This window comes from Opisthorchis viverrini, assembly GCF_000715545.1.
Source record: "Opisthorchis viverrini unplaced genomic scaffold opera_v5_235, whole genome shotgun sequence".
NCBI classification, from domain to species: Eukaryota; Metazoa; Platyhelminthes; class Trematoda; order Opisthorchiida; family Opisthorchiidae; genus Opisthorchis; species Opisthorchis viverrini.
The window spans coordinates 669307-690112 of record NW_008751887.1 but is presented as its reverse complement, the minus strand read 5'-3'; the positions used below and the strand labels follow the sequence as shown (position 1 = coordinate 690112).

The following is a 20806-nucleotide window of genomic DNA, read 5'->3' as shown; positions in this document are numbered from 1 at the left end:
TTGAGCGGAGCAAAAAATATGTCAATCCAGGAAGGGTATTTTTTATGGACAGTAATCGACTTAGGGTAGAAAGAGGGTGACAAGTGGGCTTAGGCTCTCAAAACGGAAGCACTAGTTTGAGAAGCAACCAGAGGATTAGAGTTGTGGGAAAACTATTGCAGGATATTGCTGTCCTTGTAAAGAAGGGAACAGATGGGCGGAAGACGATAAGGAATGACTGTTCATACCGTGGATAGAGGAGAGGAGAGAAGGTGGTTTTTGTACGATAGTTGCGACCTCCCCCTCGTTACCCTCCGCGTGAATAACATTGTTGACGCATCTAAGGCTCGCTGTAGTTCAAGCTGTAAGAACGGAAAAGTTGTTATGGCATCTGACAACACCGATAACAAAGAACATAACCAAGCAGTGCCATAAGCTCTTCCGGAGGGAATGACGGCGGAACATGAGACACAGTGATGCAGGACCAGCCCAGAGATGTACATCTTGGAAGCGAGATGGCAGCAACAAACCAATCTGGCATGGGACGGACGGACAAATAAAGGGCGAGGCTACTTTGCTGCAGGACAACAGTTCGCCAGCATCTTGTTTCGCATACAACTCGGAAAAGTGTCTTGTTATGCACGCCTGAACAAACCCGTCTTTGCGAAACCACCAAATCACTCTTTCAGAAAAATTTCACGATTTCGCTTTTGTTGGATGTCAAAGAATCAGCTATTTTCAATCAAATTCGGACAGCTCAGCGGATAGTCAGTGTGTTAGAGAAGGTTGGCACTCCAACGCAAAAAAGTGCAGATTTTTAATTCAGAGTTCAAGAAACATGAAATTCAGGATTCCAGAGTCAAAACCAGACACTGACTAGACATGGTAAACCACAAACCAAGCTATGTGTGGTAAAGACACCCTTCACAAGTATTCCTCTCAGCAACGAGCCACCCAAAACGGCCAAAAAGCAGTCGATAATGCTGTAACCTAAGAGGGGAGGTTGAATAAAAAGGTCTGAGAAAATGAAGCTCCAAAGAGCTCTAGATATGACCTCCACGGGAACGAAACTCATGGTGAACTCCACACGACAGGCCTAGTCCTCGATAAAAGAAAGAGGACAAAGTACATTTTGAGCCATATGAATGTAATGCACTACTCATAGGGTTGCTTAAGAACATCATAAACCCAGATTCATCTGGGTTACAGCTGAGTCTCCCGTCAAAACCAGATTGGCATGTAAATAACTTTACGTCCTTGTTACAGAAACCAGATTGGGGATCAATCACCAACCAGATGTTCGCGTTAGAATTCGAACCCGAGTTATGAAGGACCAACACATGAAAGGATTTACAACTAAACAGGTTGGAGTCATGTCACACCGACTGGAACAGTCACCCCTGTCCTGACGCGATTGTTTTAGCAAGTACATATAGAAGGGAGGGAGCATTAACTAGAGTACTGCTCTTATCAAAGCTCATCAGCTGCGCATATGTTCGGTCGTGCGAGGGAATTGAGTTCCGCGCATCTGACACATGGGACACGCGTGTTGCCTATACCCCCGAAATCACGCTAGACTCCTGAACAGACAATTTGAACTGTCCTACACTGCCAGTGAGGCCTAATAGGAGCGACCTCCAGTTGCAGACTAACCCGAAAAATCGGGCCATAAGAGAAGATACATAAAAAATGACGTGGACGAAAATTCTACAAATTTCGCAATTACTTGCAAGTAACCGAGCCAGTTCCCACCCACAGTTTCCATTGCTATGGATTTTCTCTCACCACGGTCGAATGATCAGCGCCCAAATTGGAGCCGAACTAGAACAAATGCAATCCTAAGTGGATCAGTCGCAGTCCCGCAATTTAAAGCGAATTAACGCACACGCACACCCAAGCAACTGAATGTCTAGGATACTCATCACCATAATGCTATTCTCAACTGGAAAGGTTGTGTGTGTGGATGTGGGTGGGTGTGTACGTGAAAAAGTATGCCAGTCCTCCGAATGGCTAACGAGAGCTGGACTGATCCGTTGGGAATAGTGAGTGATGATAACAGCTGAGAATTGAGATGAATGACAAAAGAGGAAATGAGGTTGTACGGAAAATGTTGCGTAAAATTCTCGGCAACATTATTTCGGAAGGCCGGTCATAACGCTAGGTAGCAAAGTATAGGACAAAAGCATTAATCGAAATTGGCTACGAACAAGCAGTGTCAGTAGACAGGATGCTTACACGATGTTTACACTCCTCAAGCAAGGCGTCAACAAAATCCCAGTTCGCCTGAGCCATCCCTGATCGCTGAATGTTCGAAAACTGATGAGAATTGGCGAACAATGGGACAGCTCTCGACTTCAACACCTGCGATAATAGAAGAATATACAGGGTTAAAAATGTAATGAAAGAGACAAATATGCTTCGAAAACACCCGCTTGAATTGGAAATGATTTTTTAGCACATGGCAGACAACACGCAGAATAAAACGCCATTAAAGCAATGCCTCTAACATCCGCGTTTCCGGATCTCCACCGTCACTGATTGACGGAATTTCCAATGAGACTCATCGGATCCGTATGTTCAAACTTTCCACAAACCCACCAAGTCCTCGCAAAATTTACTAAAGCTGGGTATGGCTGATTTCGTTGAGGTTCATACACTTCAATCTTTTTTTCGAAAATTATTAAGCAACAATGAGTTCAGTAATCTATTGGTATATACACAGGAGTGAAATCAACAAACAATCCAACATAGATGAAATATACACATTTTATTTTTCATTGAACACATAATGAAGGACCAAGAGAAACTGGGTAAAATAACTTGGTTCTTCGATTGTAAAATCGAAACCTGTTCTACGAAGCGGGCAAAAGCCGTGGTAGAAAATTCTCCTCAACTCTGACGTCGGGAGATGGCGGCTCTGTGGAGACGTAAAGTACACTAAAGCATATATTAAAGCACACATTTTTGCTTTCACTGAAATACATAAATAAGTTATCATCACTTTTTTGACCAATACTTATTACCAGTGAGCATCCAAGGTGCTGTACAAAAAAACGTTCAGCTGTAGCGCGCTTTCCTTGCCTAGCTGGCATGCCACGCGAATGAAGTACGAGTTGGGTTGGAAAACTGCCAGGTTGCCCAAACCTAGACACAAGAAGTCGAGATGCTGGGATCAGCTTCGAAACATAGACCGTCCAGTCAATGAATTCGAGCTGTATTGAATTATACACTAGAGGGTGATTAAGTCATGCGTTTTACGGCATGCATCTTTGCAGGTGTCTCCTTAGAAACATTCATGAGTAGTGGACATTTACTGGGAGCAATTACTATACTGTGTGCACAGCACGCATTTCCTAACGTGATTTCCAGTTGACTTGAATAACCTACACGTGCGTGTTTTTCTGCAATTCAACTAATCTGAAGGAAAACTCCAGCTAATATGGCTACCGTAGCACTGTAAATTATAGGGACCACGCTAGCACACGTACAACAAAAGGCATGACAAATATCCCCGAGGGGACATTGTGAGTAAAGGTTGGAGTAAAGGTTGGTTGTAAGTAAAGGTTGGAGGCGGACGTGGTTGCGGGATTCGTAGAATTACCGTTTACATCTCTCGCGTTCGCTCACTCCCCCTCCTCTTCTGGCGTAATTATAATGCTGAATCCATACCAAGGAGGGGAAGTACTGGACTCGAGCTTTGTTCTTAATGGTTGTGCCAGGGTTTGAAAGTCGGACATGTGAGGAGGGCGTTTTATCACTCCTTCACCAATTAACATGAATGATCACGTCTGAAAAGGCGAACGTGTTAATACTTCGTAATGTATCAAGCTTACCACTGAAAGTAATTAAAATGTGCCAGGATCGTGACTGGGGCGAAGCACAGCATTAAAATTTTCAAGGGATCGATAGACACATCCGCGAAGCGTCGCCATTTGCGACAGGTCCAGAAGTTTAACCCCACGTATGTGTCGTTAGTTTTGTACACAGAACTAGTGACCTACGAGTGGCCGTACGGCCACACATGCTAGCCAGTCCGTGAAAGGTCAGATGCACTTTGATACAAACACTCGACCACGAAGCATATGCTCTTCATGTGTATTGTCCTGTGATGGATATAATCCTGATTACCGGATAAACAACTACGCGCACATCCCAGAGAATTCTAACTGATGTCTGTCCCATCAAGTTTCCTTAATCATATTGTCTGGAATAGTAGGAATGCCATTATGAGAAACAAATATGAGAAATATGTGAGAAACATACCACTGTACTTTCTTCCTCGGCTGGTCGCGATGAGGGGATGTTTCCATTCGTGGCAGTCAAAACTGGAGCAGATCGCTTAGTGGGGGTGGACAGAGAACCGGGACCAAGTCGTCCGATAGAAGGTTGAATTCCGACACTACTGGAGGTCAGATTGACCAATGGAGGAGACACGGGTGCGGAATTTGTGGGGGCGTTTACACGACCATGAGAAGAATCAGTCAATCTAGGTGGCAGGGAAACGAGAGAGTGACAAACGGGAAGCCCACTGCCTGTCTGTATGGCCAAAGAGGGAGTCAGCAGCTGTTCACACAGTACGGGAAAGTATCCTAAACCCACGGTTCGGATAGGAAGAGTCATGGGATTCGGAGAAACGTTGTCTACGGATCGCATCATACGTGGAAATCCCGCTGAAATCCTTTCTAAACCTGATGGTCCTAACTTCTGGGATTCAGTGGTGGTCTCGCTCAGCAGGTCCGGAAGAGGAGCTAGAGTGTAACGGAAGAAAGGAATAGTACGGGATCTGTAGGATGAAAAGAATTCAGCAGATTGCCTTCAAAAAAACAACCATATACCCTGGCGCACTCAACAATGCAATGTTTGAGGTCTTAAAAACGGCAAGTATTCAGTCGATATGGCGGAGTGTCAATTAGGTAAATTTTCGTAACACACCCGACGGATGAGGCTTGGAGTCATTGGAGCCAGCGCAAGCTTGCGCATTGCGATGGGAGCTTCGAACACCGTCCTGCAAGCCAGTCGTGACATGTGACGTCGGGTTTCCGGGCCATCGGATGGCTGATTCAACAATCTGTGCAATGACGCTGTCAAAAATACGTAAATTGAGTAATGCCAGTGGACTAGTTGCAAACTGATGAGGTTGCGGAGGATCCATTGGGCTCAACTGTCGACGAACGCAGCAGTCTAGGAACCCGGCAAACATCTGTGTTTCTAAGAAGGCACACAGAAAAGGCAAGTGTGTTTCCGGTTGATCACTGAGGAACCCAACCTTGTCAAAGGCATGAAGACCGCCAGTGGACCTTGTGGAAACAATGGCTGTAGAATCCCCAGGTGCATTCTGATCGTGAACCAAAAACTTTTCGTAGTCTCGGAAAATGCTGGCGAAGTTTCGTAGAAAAATTGTTCTTACAGCGGTGTTGAAGTGTAGCAGACGGGTGTAGCTCGGAAAATCCTTAAAACAAGGGGAAACGAAAAATACTATAACATGATAAGTATGTATATAAATAAGTGGTCGCGGTACGCGCAGGAGGCAAATTTTGTGGGCACAGCAAAGTTTAAAAAGAACATGTAAAGGAATCTCAGGATAAATTAGAATAAACATTTTGTTACAGCGTAATGACGCTAGTACCTACAGTGGCAAAAAATGCGCTGGTGATCAGAGTAATCGAGTGCAAATCACATAATTCATTAAACGGAGAGTACCGTCCAACTTTATGAGAACTACTAAATGAGCTGGTGAGGGACTGAATGAATTCATTAGTCGTAACAAGATATTCTGGGTCCAACACCAAGAAGTACACAGTAGAGCTCAGCTCAACCCTAACTTCTCCTCATTTCAGAAACTAAGGAACATGTGCCCACATTTAACGAACTTAGATAAAAGTGCTAAGATTTCAGTGTATCACAGTTGCCGTCAACGAGCTGACTCAGAGAGTAAGACAGTCGGGCTCAAAAAAGGGATCCTCACCTCCTCAGTGACTATGCCCCGAGCAGTTTGGACGCAAGTTCGTTTGTACTGATCCGGCGCTGTCTGAAAGGCGTCTGCTGAAGTAGTATCATTTTCACCAACATCAAAGATAACTGGGACCTCGGATGCTTGCGTGGATGAGCACGGGTCTGTAGACGTCACCAATATTTGAGCTGTGTTCTAAACCAATGTGATAACAAAGCAAGACTTTTGACAGTTAACATAAGCGAGTTCAAGATGAATGCATTGAATACGCATATTGAAAGACAAAAACACTTGAATAAACGAAGTGCTTTAGGCTACTAAAAGACCAGCGTCTGGGAGCATTTTGGCGAACAATCGGTTGGGTTTATGGGTCGACGACATGCTTGTTTCGACAGGAAACCCCCATCAAACCACGTGAGTAGGGTAAGTTTGGAAGAGTTTGAAGACAGGTGGAGAATCCACTGGCAAAACCTCTGGTAGCTAACTAAAGCAGCCTTGGATGAGGGCTAAAATTTCTTGTTGGGCAGTGTGGAAGATAAGTACTCTGATCAACTTCGCAACCTAGCCATTTGGACCCACAAAGCTTCGACGTCAAAAGCAAAAAGTCACCTGTTCTTAAAAATCCTGAACTGATTAGTTCTCCATCTGTTTCGAGCTTCTCACAAATGCTTCAAAATTGTAAGATCATCCGTTTCAAGTGAACAGCATATCAAGACGAACGCTATTGTTCAATTTAGAAAAAGCCGCGAAGAATCACCGCATGGACAACTTCGTTTGGTCTTCAGAAACATTAATGCGTCAAGAAGGGAGACACTAATATTTCCATGATGTTCTTAATGACATGAGAGTGCAAACTTTCCTATCCACGCATCCTTTTCGGGTTCATAGCCACGGCCAGCTCTATCTCCCCGCTTCAGTAAAAACCTAGATCCTCCATTTTGTGCAACTACCGAACACCAAACGCAAAACCCCGTTCCAGGCGTGTTCAGTAAGCCTACGCACTTTTTTTACCGATATCATGGTTTCCTCATGGCACAAACTGGCAATAAAGGAAGTTACAGAACGAAATTAGGGAAAGGTGATGATTGTATTAAAGGAATGGAAATATGGCTGTAAGCTTGTCCACTGCAGGGAGGTAAAAAAGCAAAGCAATATTTATGTGTAGTGACATACTGGAACGAGCCAAGAAACACAACGGTAAACACCGGAAAATGGTAGACAGATAAACAGCGATGACAATGAGTCTGAAGTGGTTCGACAGAAAAATGAGACCAATTCACTTACCCGTGCCCCGCGACGGGACATGTTCAGATCGGAAGGTGGACGCGGTCTAGGTACTGGAGGTAACAACGAAGCGGTTGACTCAGGGCGTCTGACTACTCCTAAAATATACACATGACGTTACTCGATACTCTTCTACGCGTGCGATAATATTAAAAAAACGGTTCAAAGATTGTACTAAGATAAGTGAGGGACTAGATAAGAAAACAGTGGTTTGTTAAAAATAGATGTTCATCACTTAGGGGATTTTGAAGATTACGCATTTTAGTCAATTTTTCTATGACGACAGGTAATTTGCTATCACTTTCCGGTGATCTTACACTCAACCCTCGAGACCGATTACAAACAAGGATATCTACATAAAGAATACTTAAAAACGAAATTAGTGGATGCTTCATTTGGCTCCGTTATTCTGTCAGAATGCCCATGAGTAACCTATAATTCGGGGTTCCTTTCGTAAAGAAACTCTGATCAATGGTTTTAATGAGGCGAATGGTGAGTGAGAAGTGGTAGTCTGTTGAACGGAGCTGGCCACGTTGGCAATACAATATACACTAGGGGCGGAGGAAGCAACCGGTTCCTAAAAATGTTAAACGATTACTGGCTGTCCCGCTTCAGTTCTCAGCTGTATTGCTTTCGGTTTACCGGTGGATGTGTGTGTAGGTAGCATGGGTGAGAGGACTACATCCGGACTATATAGGAAGCGAATGCAAAATCATGGAAGATTTTGAGCTCCATGGATCGCAGTGCTGCTTTGCGGGTCCTAATGTTCAATAAAAAGCTAAACAGAGCTTTCTTGAACAAAACCTGAGAGACGTTGGAGGCTCCTTTTTTATCCAACTCCCACAATCTTCCCGAAAATGACAATCTGACAGTTACGAAGAGGAATCACCAGTTCTCAGGATCAGGCCAGAATGTAGGGACTGGATGAGGAGACCACTTGAATACGGTACGGAAGAACTACTATTCAGGGCTAATCATAAGGCAGCTCCAAACATCCTGTGGCAAGATCCACTGCATCTTATAACAAGGTCAGTATGGACATTCACATTCCACCAGTCCGCACTGATTCACTTACTACTCAATACGCGGATTGCCTTGCTCAATACAGTTTAATGGTTAGGGTACAGAATTGCTAGTAGGGAGGCGCGTAGGTTGAACTCGACTGTGACCCAGATTTGCCCATCACCATCGTTGGGAATACGAAAAAACTGGGTATATAACAAACTACTGAGAGTGCAAGGGACACCATAAATTGGACACAGTTCAGAACAGTCAGAAGTGTTACCTGAGGCGGCCAAAGCAGCATCCCTGAGTAAACCGGTGACAGTATGCTTAATATGTTCGGCGTTGGGAAATTGTGGTACCTCATCGGGCACAAGCACACGACCCTCGTCTATATAGACGTGACACACATTGGCCTGTAACAACAAACGAAACAGAAGATACGCTTGAGGGATTTGTGAAAAGATACTGGACTCAAGGAAAAATTCTCCGTGAGCAGAGAGGAAAGGGAGGTCGTCAAAACAAGCAAATGGAGAAAAGGTGCCTACCTCACTGGCCAACTCGGTGTTGTCTGAACAGTCAACGTGACAGTCGTGCAGAGACCACGTATCGGACGACGATGAATCGATTTGATGTTGTGAAGCAACCATAAATTCACACTGCTTAATCCCCATGATGTATGGAACCGGGGCATCAACGAAATGCACCAATGAGAGAGGAAGAATGGGCGCGTACACGTGTGACCACGAGAAAGGAAGGAGCAAGCAGGTGATGCATTCGGCAACCAGCATCAGGCGGTAGTATACTGTGATCGGACAGAGGAACAATATAAACCAGGAGATGAAGGTTTGGAAAATACTGGGGGAACAGTGTTTACGTCAGTGCCTGACGTAATCCTCCTTTCGTGTAGAATACATCAAAAAAACAGACAACTGAAGGGAAATGTGACAGTCCTTCGGTCAGTGGTCTGCACAAAGCAAGTTCTCTTTATCTAAGTGGGTACAGGGTTGGTGCTCTTGACTCTGACAGTTTCCATCCAGAATTCAAACAGAGCAGAGATTGAGGATCAAACCCGATCCGAAGAACTTTCGATTTCAGTCTACACCCGACCTCTTTACTGCATTTTTCTTAATGACCCGAGGATTGGAGCCTCTAAATTAGACAATATGCATATTATGATAGCCTAATCTGTGAAAGACGGGTTCGTCCACGACTATGTCATCTGGGAAATCTCTCTCTATGCTAGCGAAACCTGGTCGATGAAAATTGTAGATACTGGTCGTAGATCAATGACGCTCATTGGACATTCCTGCGGTGGGCTCTCAGAGTCAGATACTGATCGGAACAGATCATTGAAAATGTTAAAGGGCCATTCAAGTTGAACAGTTTGGGCGGCGGTGACAACTTTGATAGATTAATTACGTTGCCCCGAGCGCGTTTTTCCCCCAAACTACACAGAAGTTGGAATCTCCAGTACGAAACAATGAAGGGTATGGGGAGACACCCGATAGTCTGGCACTGAGTGCCTAAATCTCTGCTGAAACCAACATTGTTCTCCCGTTTGGGAAGACCTAAGAGCCAAATACATTGTGATGCGAACGTAAAACGGGACACATACACAGCCGGTTAAGCTCAAAGCACCAGGCAGCAAACATCAAAAAAGTAAATTTCATAAAAAAAACCCACCGGTTGAGTGAAGTATGATTCGATGTTCCATCAAAACACAGGCAAACAGCTTCAGCAGACCGTCTAAAGGAAGCAACCGTAACAACTCCAAAAATGAGTATTCGAACAGTGGCAGTTCCATTGCATCAGGTGACTGGAACGATCCGTCCAAGAGCGATCCTATCGATTTAAGCGGAGCTAAGAGTGAAAAACAGAAAAATGTCAGTACATGTTGAGAAGTGGTACTAGAGCAATAAACACAGGCCAAATGCACGGTTTTTATTAATTTTATGGTAGTGACAGTCAGCCTTTTCAAACTGTAGTGAGCAAGTATAATCATCCGAAAAAAGGAGCTCAGAAACTTTTAAGTGGGCTTCTCAACCAAAAGTTGTAGCATAGGGCCAGAAAAAAACCTTAAAGGTGACAGCAGATTGAATCCATACTTAGAAGAAGACGATCAAGGGAGTGTCCATTACAGAGAGGAATATTACAAAGTAGGGACAAGATTTTCACACCTGCGAAGAACAAACACACTCTTCAGTATAAGAACGTTTGGTGAAAACTTCTGTGCATAGATCCTTTACTCTTTTACTCGCCTCATCGGCAAGGTGATAATCACAAAAACTGCATTAGGACGAGTCGACGAATAGTTTAAAACCACCCGTGTCAGTTTTCCATCAATCTCATGCGTCATACAGTTCAAGGTGAGCAGCGTGTGCGCTTGAGATCTCAGTGGTTTAAGCTCGAACTTGCTGACCGAAAGGTCCGTGGTTTGACCCGGCCTCGGCATCTCGATCGCTTATGTCTATGCTTGGGCAACCTGACAATATCTCAGCCTTCGGGTGGTATGGTGGCTGGGCACCGAAAGGGTGTTACAGCTGAACGTTGATTGAGTGTGCCAGACATTGATTCCATCTCCATACTAAATTTGTTATGGCAACTTAAGTTATTAAGTTAGTCGTACGCTTGAGATTCAGTGGTTTAAGCTCGAACTTGCTGACCGAAAGGTCCGTGGTTTGACCCGGCCTCGGCATCTCGATCGCTTATGTCTATGCTTGGGCAACCTGACAATATCTCAGCCTTCGGGTGGTATGGTGGCTGGGCACCGAAAGGGTGTTACAGCTGAACGTTGATTGAGTGTGCCAGACATTGATTCCATCTCCATACTAAATTTGTTATGGCAACTTAAGTTATTAAGTTAGTCGTAAAATTCACTGACATTCATCAGCCCACCCACATACCGGTAACACGTCCTGACTGGACACGTGAAATGAACAGACAAAAACTAGTTTACTAGCTTACTAGATGGTAGACCAGTCTCACCTGGATAGTAACCAAGATGCTTCCGGAACGGTCCACGGAAAGAAACAAACTGACCGGCCTCAGGAAGGGGAGTGGCGTACAGCAGTTTGGCAATGTAAGACTCAATCGCAATATCTGGATTAGGAGAAGCGATGAACATTGCAGCCCACAAATCCTCCAGCCAGCCAAACAATCCATGGATAAAAGGGTATCGAGAAAGCAGTCCGATCGCCTGTTAAAAAGAGTGCACGATAGGGGTATGAAAATTGTTAACCGGAATATGTGCAAGTCAGAATAATGAGGAGGGAAAAATAGGTCGAATTCGAGTTCTCTTTTTAAGGGCAATCCTCAAAATACCAAACAGATTAGAGATTGAATGGTATAAACAAAAAAGTGCCCTTCTAAATTTTTCACATGTAGCCTGGATGCTAACTATATTACACAGTAAAGAAAGCAGTATGCGGAAGTAAACCGCAAATAGCTGCTGATCGTAAGCCGTAATATACCGACCGACATAGACCGAGGTACAAGACAGAAAGTTGCAATGCCAGATATGGTCCGAGATGAGTTAAACTCCATTGCCTTCCAATGAGAAGAAATAGAATGAGAACCATGAGATCAGCTCCAACCTGTGGAGCTGAAAAACGCCACGAAAAGCGTTCAAAGCCTAATTCACTTGGGAATAATGAGTCTTCAATTCCTCGGTAGACTCGCCCTTGATGAACAGATATAAATAATGGAAACCTGAAGGTCGACTAGACGCCGACGTAAATCTCACCTTCATCGCGTACAGCGTGTCCCGATTCTTATCGAAAAGTGACGGCCAGTCTGTCATGTCATCGACATCTTTCGTGATGGACGGGTTTTCTGCCAAGCACAGATCCTGAAGTGAACACACTGCTTCCTTCACGTTTTCGTGAGCCAACTCCGTCAGGAATAACAACGCAAGGCCGTATACACGGCTACCATCTTCCCGAGTTATAATGAACGTATGGTAGCGTGGACGGGAGTATTTCAAAGTAACTTTGCGCTGTGTACACAGCCACAAACCATTGGGCATTGTAACCTGCATCCACCAATTATCTGTAAAATCCACGGCAACTCACCATGCTAGTAGATTCTGCGTCAAACGGGCAGTTGAGAACATAATCTGGAAAGTGCTGCAGCACGGTACACTTATACGGCCTTTGCAATGGCAGCAACCCGCGACTGGGAGGTGTCTGATCTACGGTGAGTGCAGAGGTGTGGACCATCAGAGAAAAGACTTACTAAAATTGCACAACTGCAATCCCATTTGTTCATTTAATCCACAGGTGTAAAAGTAATCAATAATGCGTTCGTGAGGCATCCTTTAAGCGAACAGTGATAAAATTACGGGAATGGAAATCAGATGACCTGAAATAAGAGGAACCGAAAAAACAAGCCGATAAAAGTGTACTTGTAATGGCTATGCAATTAGTAGCTAGGTAAGCCATTTGCTAGGGAAACCGGAAAGTTCTGAAGAAAACTGGGATAGGGTCACATCCAGACATCGGTTCCATCCTGTAAATCTTAAACTGCAACCCATTAAGTACTTTGCAGAGAAGAAACGAAGTGCCTAATGCTTGCTAAGTACCAGAGTTTCCAATTGCACTTCCTCGGAAATCAAATGTTCTCACTAATTCATTGCCCTGCGATAACGATTGAATAAAAATCAAGTTTCATAACGATCAGGAAGTTAGTTTCTCAAGTGTCAAGTAGTCATATAGTGGTAGGCAGTACAGGTTTGGCATAGTTGGCGCGACCGAGTGGTTTAGAAGCCCTGATTTCATAAACTTATGAGGCCTTTCAAGCATCCGTTTGTCCTAATGAAAGACAGAGATTGATCTTCATTGATCATGACAGTAACACTGGTGAAAGGAAGAAGGCCTTCGCTGCGGAGTTATTTATTCGGAAATGCCAACTGACGGGTTACAGGCCATTGAACAGGGAAGCAAAACTCTAATCTGCATCTTAGTTACAAAAAACTGGACACAGATCTTCTCCCGAACGAGTCCTCCTAGAGATTCGTTGCCTCCACTCATTCGTCTGTCAAATCCAAGCAAATGTTACAAAGTGGGCCCACGAATTCCGCAACAGAATTCCCTTTTTCAGTCGACGCAAAGCGAAATTCTACGAACAACACATACTACTCGCGTTGCCTCCCGACAGTAGTATCACCGTTACACTGGTATTTGGGATAAAGGTTAACTTAATCAGGTCCTATTACTCCGCAAATAAAACCATGTCCGTGTGCACAGGGGGATTTCACCGATTTAGATTTGAGCCATAGATGTTCCCTATTCCCAGTCCCTTAAACTACGCTTTTGAGAGCTGCCAAGGGGAATATTCTGCATATCTCCTCTGTAAAAGATGCCGATTACGTAGTTCCCATGGGTGATAACCGGAATTACTACGACACCTGAACTAGAAGAAAGTCTTCTATGTCAATTGGTTCCATTCAGAAGCAAAAGTCATGCTTGCTGATATGCCTATTGAGCGGACCAAAGGTCCAACTACCTAAGTTTGTCCCACACTTCTACCACGCCAAGGGTTCCGTAAGTATCCACCCCGCTAGTACGAGAGTAGGAAGTAGTTCACAGCTTGCGCCTCTCCCTTGCGGTTGAGCGGCAGTTATGCACTGTGAGGATGCAGCATCTGAACATCTTTCTTTTGACAACCTTTAGGCAACGACTCGGCGTACAACTCTGAGTTGTGCTACATAGCCACCTAGCAGCCTCTCTAACCGTCTTCTCCCAACTTGTTGGTCTTTAAAGGTAAACGCACGATAATCCTGTCACTATCCAGTGAATTCTACGATAGTGAAAATCCCTCACCATGAAACCCATGTAATACCAGTTTGCAGCTGTTTATCAAAATGGCTTTTCTGCCGTGGAGTCTAAAATGTTGCTGGGCAAGCAGCAATGGCAGTCATACCCTGTATGTTCCTTTGAAACACGCAGTGGCACCTCTTGTGAGATGGACATTTATAAATTCACCACTCTATTTACCGTCCTACTGACAGTGATTGCGAGTTCATGGTGTTGTGTATGGAGCTAGTCTATTGGGTCAAATCTAGCGATCAGTTTCTGATTTTCCCGGCTTGATAACACACCCCCGAGATCTTCGTGACAGCCAAGATTGTGGCCAGTTCCGGACAGGTGTCCTCGGATAAATTAGCTGTGGTTCGTCATTTCAAAAACAAAAAGGAAAATGGGTATTCGCTATCTTGTCAGTGAAATGCTGTCAACAGAAAATCCGTTGTTTACAGGTATCCAGTCAAGTATCCATTCACGCATTCATTATCGAGCTACTGAAACGCCTGTCCAGCCCGCTGTAGCAGATGCGGGATCATCCGGAGATAGCAATATAGGTAGTGACCCGGACATCAGTTTGGGTGGGATAAGACTTACAAAACTTCAAGCAGGGGAAACCACCTTGTCTGGCTACCCTTGACAGTTCCAACCAGTGCACAGGAGAGACTCGTGGGACTCGCGTGTGAGGGATGTGGCAAGTGCTTCAAATCGAGAGCTGGCTTGACAACCCACCATCGAGTTCACGTTCATGAACGTGGTGGCCGAACTGGCTTCCGGTGATTGTTCCCACCCTCGTCTAAGATTCACCTAAGTCAACGCCGCCGGAACGTACTACCCACCCACCACAATGCAGATAAGCCTGGTCGAGTGAAGAACTACGGTGTCCTTAGGCTCCAAAAAGAGTCACAATCACTCTTGAGCCTGTCTCACCATCATCATTATCAGCGTACCGTAGAGTGGTTGTACCTGGTACAGTTTCGTTCACCGGTGATTTGGGGAGTTAGAAGAGGTAGCTGTGCGTTGGAGGCGGGAGCCAATAAATTGGTGCGTAAATACAGGACTGTCAGTGGACTGTTAGGTGGGGATTGGGAAAGGAGCTATGCATTGAAGTCAATAGCTTGTAAGCACGAGCGCCATTCAGGGCGCGACTGGGTCATTTTTGACAATGTCTCTAACCGTTGATTTGGCCGGTCTCGGAGTTCTCATCCAGGAAGATGACTAACAATCTAATGTTCAGCTTAACACCATCTCGGTGCCTAGCTTCCATGCCACCCGAAGAAAGCCGAGGGATGGGATACCGCCAGGTTGGTTGGGTTGATTGGAGGTCAGGTTTCAACCACGGACCTTCTGGTTAGTGAACTCGCACACTAACCACTGAGCAATCTCTAACAATCTATATCCGTTTGTAACATGCAAACCACACTATTTGTGAGATTGGAGCAATGTTTCCCGGTTGTTCGGCAGAATCAATACCAGGCAACTGGCAAGGATAATAGGACAAATCATTATACATTGACCCTGGCCAAACCATCGGTCAAATAGCTGCCTATTCGTAAGGATATGGTGACTAAAAGATGAGATGAAAGACAACCGTTTAGCTGTAACACCTTATCGGTGCCTAGCTGATGACTGTGGCGCCTGGCTTAAACGAACCGTGGGTTGCACCAGGTCACTCTTGGAATCCCATTCTAACAGTTCGCTTGCTAGTATTGAACTTCTGGCACTTTCCCGAGGATTGCGGTCTGGACTCATGACAAGACGGAAAGATGAAACGTTTGCTGTGCTCGGAGAATCGTGGAAGGATCCATACAAAGTTAACTGCGGTCTACTTCTGGACGCCGAGTAGCATTGGAAGCAAGTGCGCTCTGCTCCAAAAAACGTGGATTGCCGGCCAAGTCGCGCGGTTCTACCATCCTACTGGAGTTCAATCGAGCATGGGGCATGAGGAGGCATGAATTCATGTATCAGGGGATCCATTCTGGCCATTGCTGTTCATCATGGCAATTGAGGAGGTTCTTGCATTGTCGACGCCGCAACTAAGATACTAGTACCATGACAACTTGGTGGATGGTTTTGTTTGCACTGACGAATGGGTCGTGTGTGCAGAAAGACAGGCTAACCTAAAAAAGAAGCAAGCTGCTGCCATCAAGCTGGAAAGTTTGTATGAAGATGAACGCCTGACAGATGAAAGCAATGGCAAGCTGAGGAGACAGAAAACCGCTGTCTCGGTTGAAATTTTCTGCTTCGTCGATGGACTCATCACCCCTTTGGGTATGACAGAAACCGCCACAAACGTGGGGTCCTCTCTATTTCCAGAAAGAAAGCAGTCTGCAGCCATCGAGAGCAACCCTCATACCGCTTGATGAGGTGACGCGGGCGTCGTTCAAGCCACACCAAAGGATCAAGTTAACAAGGAACTGTTTGATACCGCGGCTGGTATATCCGCTCGCTCTCGGCCAAGGCCACCGGAACACGCTCAAAAGGTTGAACAGTTACATAGTGGAATCTATTCGTGGCTGGCTACATCTACCGAAGGACCTCATAATCAGCCACATCCCACAAACCTGTGGGGCACGGTCTCTTCTCCCAGAGTTCAAACATCTCGATACTGCGGAAAGTACGTACGGTAAGGTTCTAGCTACCCGGTGCCGAATACTGCGCAATGTAGTTGGAGATCTCACTGTTGATACAGTTGTTCGCTATAACGCGTAATTCCACAGGGACTCCGCGTACTGCTACGGCCTAGAAGTTTATCCCGTGCAAGACTGACCAAAAGTTCGGGACATTTGCCGGTCCGCACCAAGCCGAGGTCTGATTAGTCAAAAGTGTGGACCCAACACCCAATCACGACTTCCCATCGGACATGAATATACCCTGTATATCTGTGGTGTTTGTTCTGAGGTGAACGCTAGCTTGGAAGGAACAGGCCGAGAAATAAGGCGAGGAAAATATCGTCACCGCAATTGGTGAACGAGAGCTCACGATGTCGATCGAATTTTATCAACTAAGAAAGCTACTGGAGCAGTAACAAAAAACAGTTTGAAGAAGCGCAACTTCTAGTGTCTATAATCCGTTGTCACATTTACCGTTCTTCCTGAACTTAAACCATACTTTGTAACTGTCGTTCATACTGTATCATGACGTTTGTTTTAATGTTACGAATACACAATTTTCCGGCGCGACCTGCTGACTTCTTGCTGAACGAGCGTATTTACGCTCCGTTGAACTGTTTGTTGACTGCTGAACCAGTGGGACTAAATCTCTGTGTTTGTGTCAACTGTTGAACGTCGCAATAAATCCCTGTGACACTTTTTAGCCGTGAATAATTTTCCTACCGTGGAATATATCACTCACGCGGAACCATCTGTGGGAACTTTCGACAAGTGAATATTTCCTTTCACAGCCAGTTACTGCGTTTGGATCGGTGTAGTGGACTATTGGATCTACACATTCATGAGTCACCATTTGACTACCCATTCTTTTCCCATTGTGATTTTGTGATTTTGTATTGGTTACTTCGCTTGTTAATTTATCCGAACACGCTGATAAGTTCCTAGTCCGCTACAAACTGATGCTCATCCAAGCACTGCCTCAGAAACTGCCTACCCAGACACCAGCAGCCAGTACTAGCTAGTCTTCTGTTTCCCTAAATAACGCAACCCCGGCCTCGGCCACGCAGATTACATTCGACCCAATTTCTGGTCACACTTTTGACTACCGGTTTGTGCGGTATGAAGACATGCTCAAGACCAATCTTCCCAAGTTTGCTGACAAATGGAATGTCAGACTATTGCTGCGAAAACACGGTACACCGGAGCATGAATGTTGACATCAGAACTCGACAGTTTAACAGAATTGAATAGGATTCCGAAATGACCTTGTGGAACCTTACCCTCGAATTTCAATGGCTCATCAACCTGAAGCACGACTGTCGCCCGTGACTTCAAGCAGCTGTGTGCACGCAATCAACTGCCGCGCTCCTAAGAAATCTGACCACAAACCCAGCGAGAACAGACCAAGCCTCGACAATATTCCAGTTCGCTTGCAGCTTGACATAGGCCATGATATCACACTGCTCAGTGAACGAACATTGGAAGGAATCGGTAAGCTACATGTGAAACCGCCGAGCATCGGACACGTAGCGCTCCTGTTGGTAAACTGAAATTGAACAACGAGGTTGGCTGATCCGTGAACTTGAATGGTCCAACGGCAAAAGCCACGTGCTATCTGACGTCATGCCCAAACTTGGTCGCATGGGAATGAATTTGATCGAAAACCTGAATCTCCTGAAGGAGCCAATTAATTCTGTTTACAAACTTGCACACGCAGTATCCGAAGGTGCCCCGGAGCCAACCCACGCTGCGAAGTGTTCACTCGAGGACCTCCTACAAAGCTACGCATCCATATTCGCCGACGAGCTTTGACGGTGCGTAAAATCAAGAGCTAGACTAAGCCTCCTCCTCCTCGGTGCCAAGCCAGTTTTCAGGTTAAAACGCCCAGTATCTCATGCAGCCCTATCTATCGTTGACCAGGAACTAGACCGTATACAGAAATCTGGTGTTCTCCAACCGAACAACTGCTCTGCATTGATCGCGTTGATCAAGAAGGCTGGCGGAAACATCCGGCTGTGTGCAGGTTTCTCCGCTGGCCTGAAGGTTGCACTGGAAACCCATCAATGTCACCTACCCCTTCCGGAATATTTCTTTGTGGCGCAGATTGACTTCGCCGATGTTCACCTCCAGTCGGAAGTTAAGGAAGCACCCCGGCTTTGATTCTCAAATTCATCTGCAGTTTCAAATATTATGGCCGCTGACGGGCAGCCTCTCTCTGGCCCTGCTGAATTTTGGAATCCCCAAACTCTTACTTCGCTAGCTGCCATGTTCCCTCCGCATCGACCCCGTCCACCCATTGCTCCCCACCTGGTTACGAAATGACCACATCTTCTAACGAGACAAGCCCCAACCTCTACACACTCAGTTACTTTGTCTGACGTAACTTCGTCTCTCACCTGCCTTAGAGACTCCAGTTTTCCAGGCACTGAGGGCAGCCCTTCGCTTATCTTAAAAGCTGGTGGCCCAGACGTCCTCACCCACGTCCTCAATCTCTTCAATATCTCCCTTATCACTGGAACAGTCGCTAGCCAGAGGAAGCACACTATAAGTCAGGTCCGCGAATTTCTTTAGCCAACTGCCGTGGCATCCGCCATACCTGCTTACTCCTTCGTAACCTAGAGTGCCTAATCAAATTCCCCGTCATGGACTACCTGCTCACTACCTGCCCACTAAGATCCTTAACAATCGGCAGTATGGGTTTATGGCATTGCGGTCAGTTAACACATGCCAGGTTGGTTTCTTCAATCATATTTCGTCCGCCCACGATCCCGGACTGTGTGCTATTCTTATCTATCTAAATATTCCCAAGGTATTTGAGCAAGTTCCCCACGTTGCACTCCTCAACGAATTACGATCTACGCTGACTGGTGGCCCACTTCCATTATGGTTCACTTCTTACCTCACTGAGAGAACCCAACACACCAACATCGGGATTCTCTCCTTCTCAACCCTTCCCATTACCAGTGGAGTCATTCAGGCTAGTGTACCTGGCCCTCTACTGCTCTTTGCGTTGATACGGAGACATTCAAACTAGTGCGCCTGGCCCTCTACTGCTCTTTGCGTTGATAACGTCACCAATTCGGTCACCCCTGGGTACTTTTTTCTGATCGCCGGTGACATTAAGATAGCTTACACGTTTAAGGCCAGTGACTCTGTTTCTACTCTTGCTGGCATTCAATCTGACCCGAACTCTTTATCACTCTGGTCATCCAACTCCTCTCTTTCTTTCGCTATTCCAAAATGCCGGGCCCCGTCGCATCGATTCTATATTACCTCTGGGATGCTTACTCTCAATGGACTCTCGATTCCTACTCTTCCCGAAGTGAGAGACCTAGGCCTTATGCATTCCTGTGAATTTGGTTTCAACCAACGTGCAAGGTACAGAGTGGCTATTGCTCGCAAGCTCTGCGCTTACATTTGCCGATCCTTCTATAATAACTCATCTTAAATTGCCATCTTTAAACAATTTGTAAAACCCATTCTTGAGTCCGGCCCTGAATTCGCCTCGTAGTATCCACAAACATGCCGAACTGCTGTGGAGAATGTGCAGCGCTCGATTACTTAGTCACTATTTCCGCTGTCATCCACACTACCGTATCGTCTTTACCGTTTGTCACTTGGGTTGAATGGCTGAAGTGCATCAGGTTGAATCTAGGTCTTCTGTATAGACTAATCTACCGGCGAGCTTACATAGCTGACTGATGCCCTAAATTTTCTTCCTGTACTCCCTATAATATCCGCAACTCCGGATGTTTACTCCTATTGTCGACACGTCGAACTGTCTTTAGGCAAAACTATTTCCTTTGCCTGTATTCCAGACTATGGAACGAGCTCCCCTCCCACATCCGTACTATCTCATCTCACGTAGGCTTTCGAAAGGCCATCGATTCTTACCTTTCTATTGAGGGAGCTGAGCGCCTTTTCGCGCCTCAGCTCACACTGGACACTTTCCGAAACAGGCCCTAAGACCTTCTATTCTGCGCGCTCACCCTGACTGTCCTTTTACTAGGTCTTAGCATTTGCACTCACCAGTCAGAAACCCTTAGCATTAATCCACAAGTGCGACAACCATCCTCCCAAGTGTTCGTCTCTATAACATACGACTTTATCTATCTCTTATGCTGCGCTTCCTGAGACTACACCTTCCACTCTCTGAAGCGTAGTTGTGTTGCAGAGAA

At 45.6% G+C, this 20806-nt stretch overlaps 3 protein-coding genes across 3 annotated transcripts in view; all 3 read right to left on the bottom strand.

The window, feature by feature from the left end:
- T265_08679 (hypothetical protein) overlaps positions 1-12254 on the bottom strand; it is a gene marked incomplete at both ends in the record, with an annotated part of 39233 nt that extends 26979 nt beyond the window's left edge. The window contains 9 exons of the mRNA XM_009174550.1: positions 2215-2340; positions 4243-4727; positions 4912-5428; positions 5945-6124; positions 7214-7311; positions 8499-9020; positions 9902-10078; positions 11204-11414; positions 11961-12254. Of these exons, the coding sequence (XP_009172814.1) occupies positions 2215-2340; positions 4243-4727; positions 4912-5428; positions 5945-6124; positions 7214-7311; positions 8499-9020; positions 9902-10078; positions 11204-11414; positions 11961-12254 (2610 nt within the window). The remainder of the gene's footprint in view (positions 1-2214; positions 2341-4242; positions 4728-4911; positions 5429-5944; positions 6125-7213; positions 7312-8498; positions 9021-9901; positions 10079-11203; positions 11415-11960) is intronic.
- Positions 12255-12261: 7 nt separating this feature from the next.
- On the bottom strand, positions 12262-12530 carry T265_14641 (hypothetical protein; the record flags this gene model as incomplete). Its single annotated transcript, XM_009174556.1, is given in 2 exon segments — positions 12262-12446; positions 12452-12530. Coding segments are annotated over 2 exon segments (264 nt in total).
- Positions 12531-12568: 38 nt separating this feature from the next.
- T265_08678 (hypothetical protein) overlaps positions 12569-20806 on the bottom strand; it is a gene marked incomplete at both ends in the record, with an annotated part of 28491 nt that continues 20253 nt past the window's right edge. The window contains one exon of the mRNA XM_009174549.1: positions 12569-12577. Coding sequence (XP_009172813.1) covers positions 12569-12577 — 9 coding nt within the window. The remainder of the gene's footprint in view (positions 12578-20806) is intronic.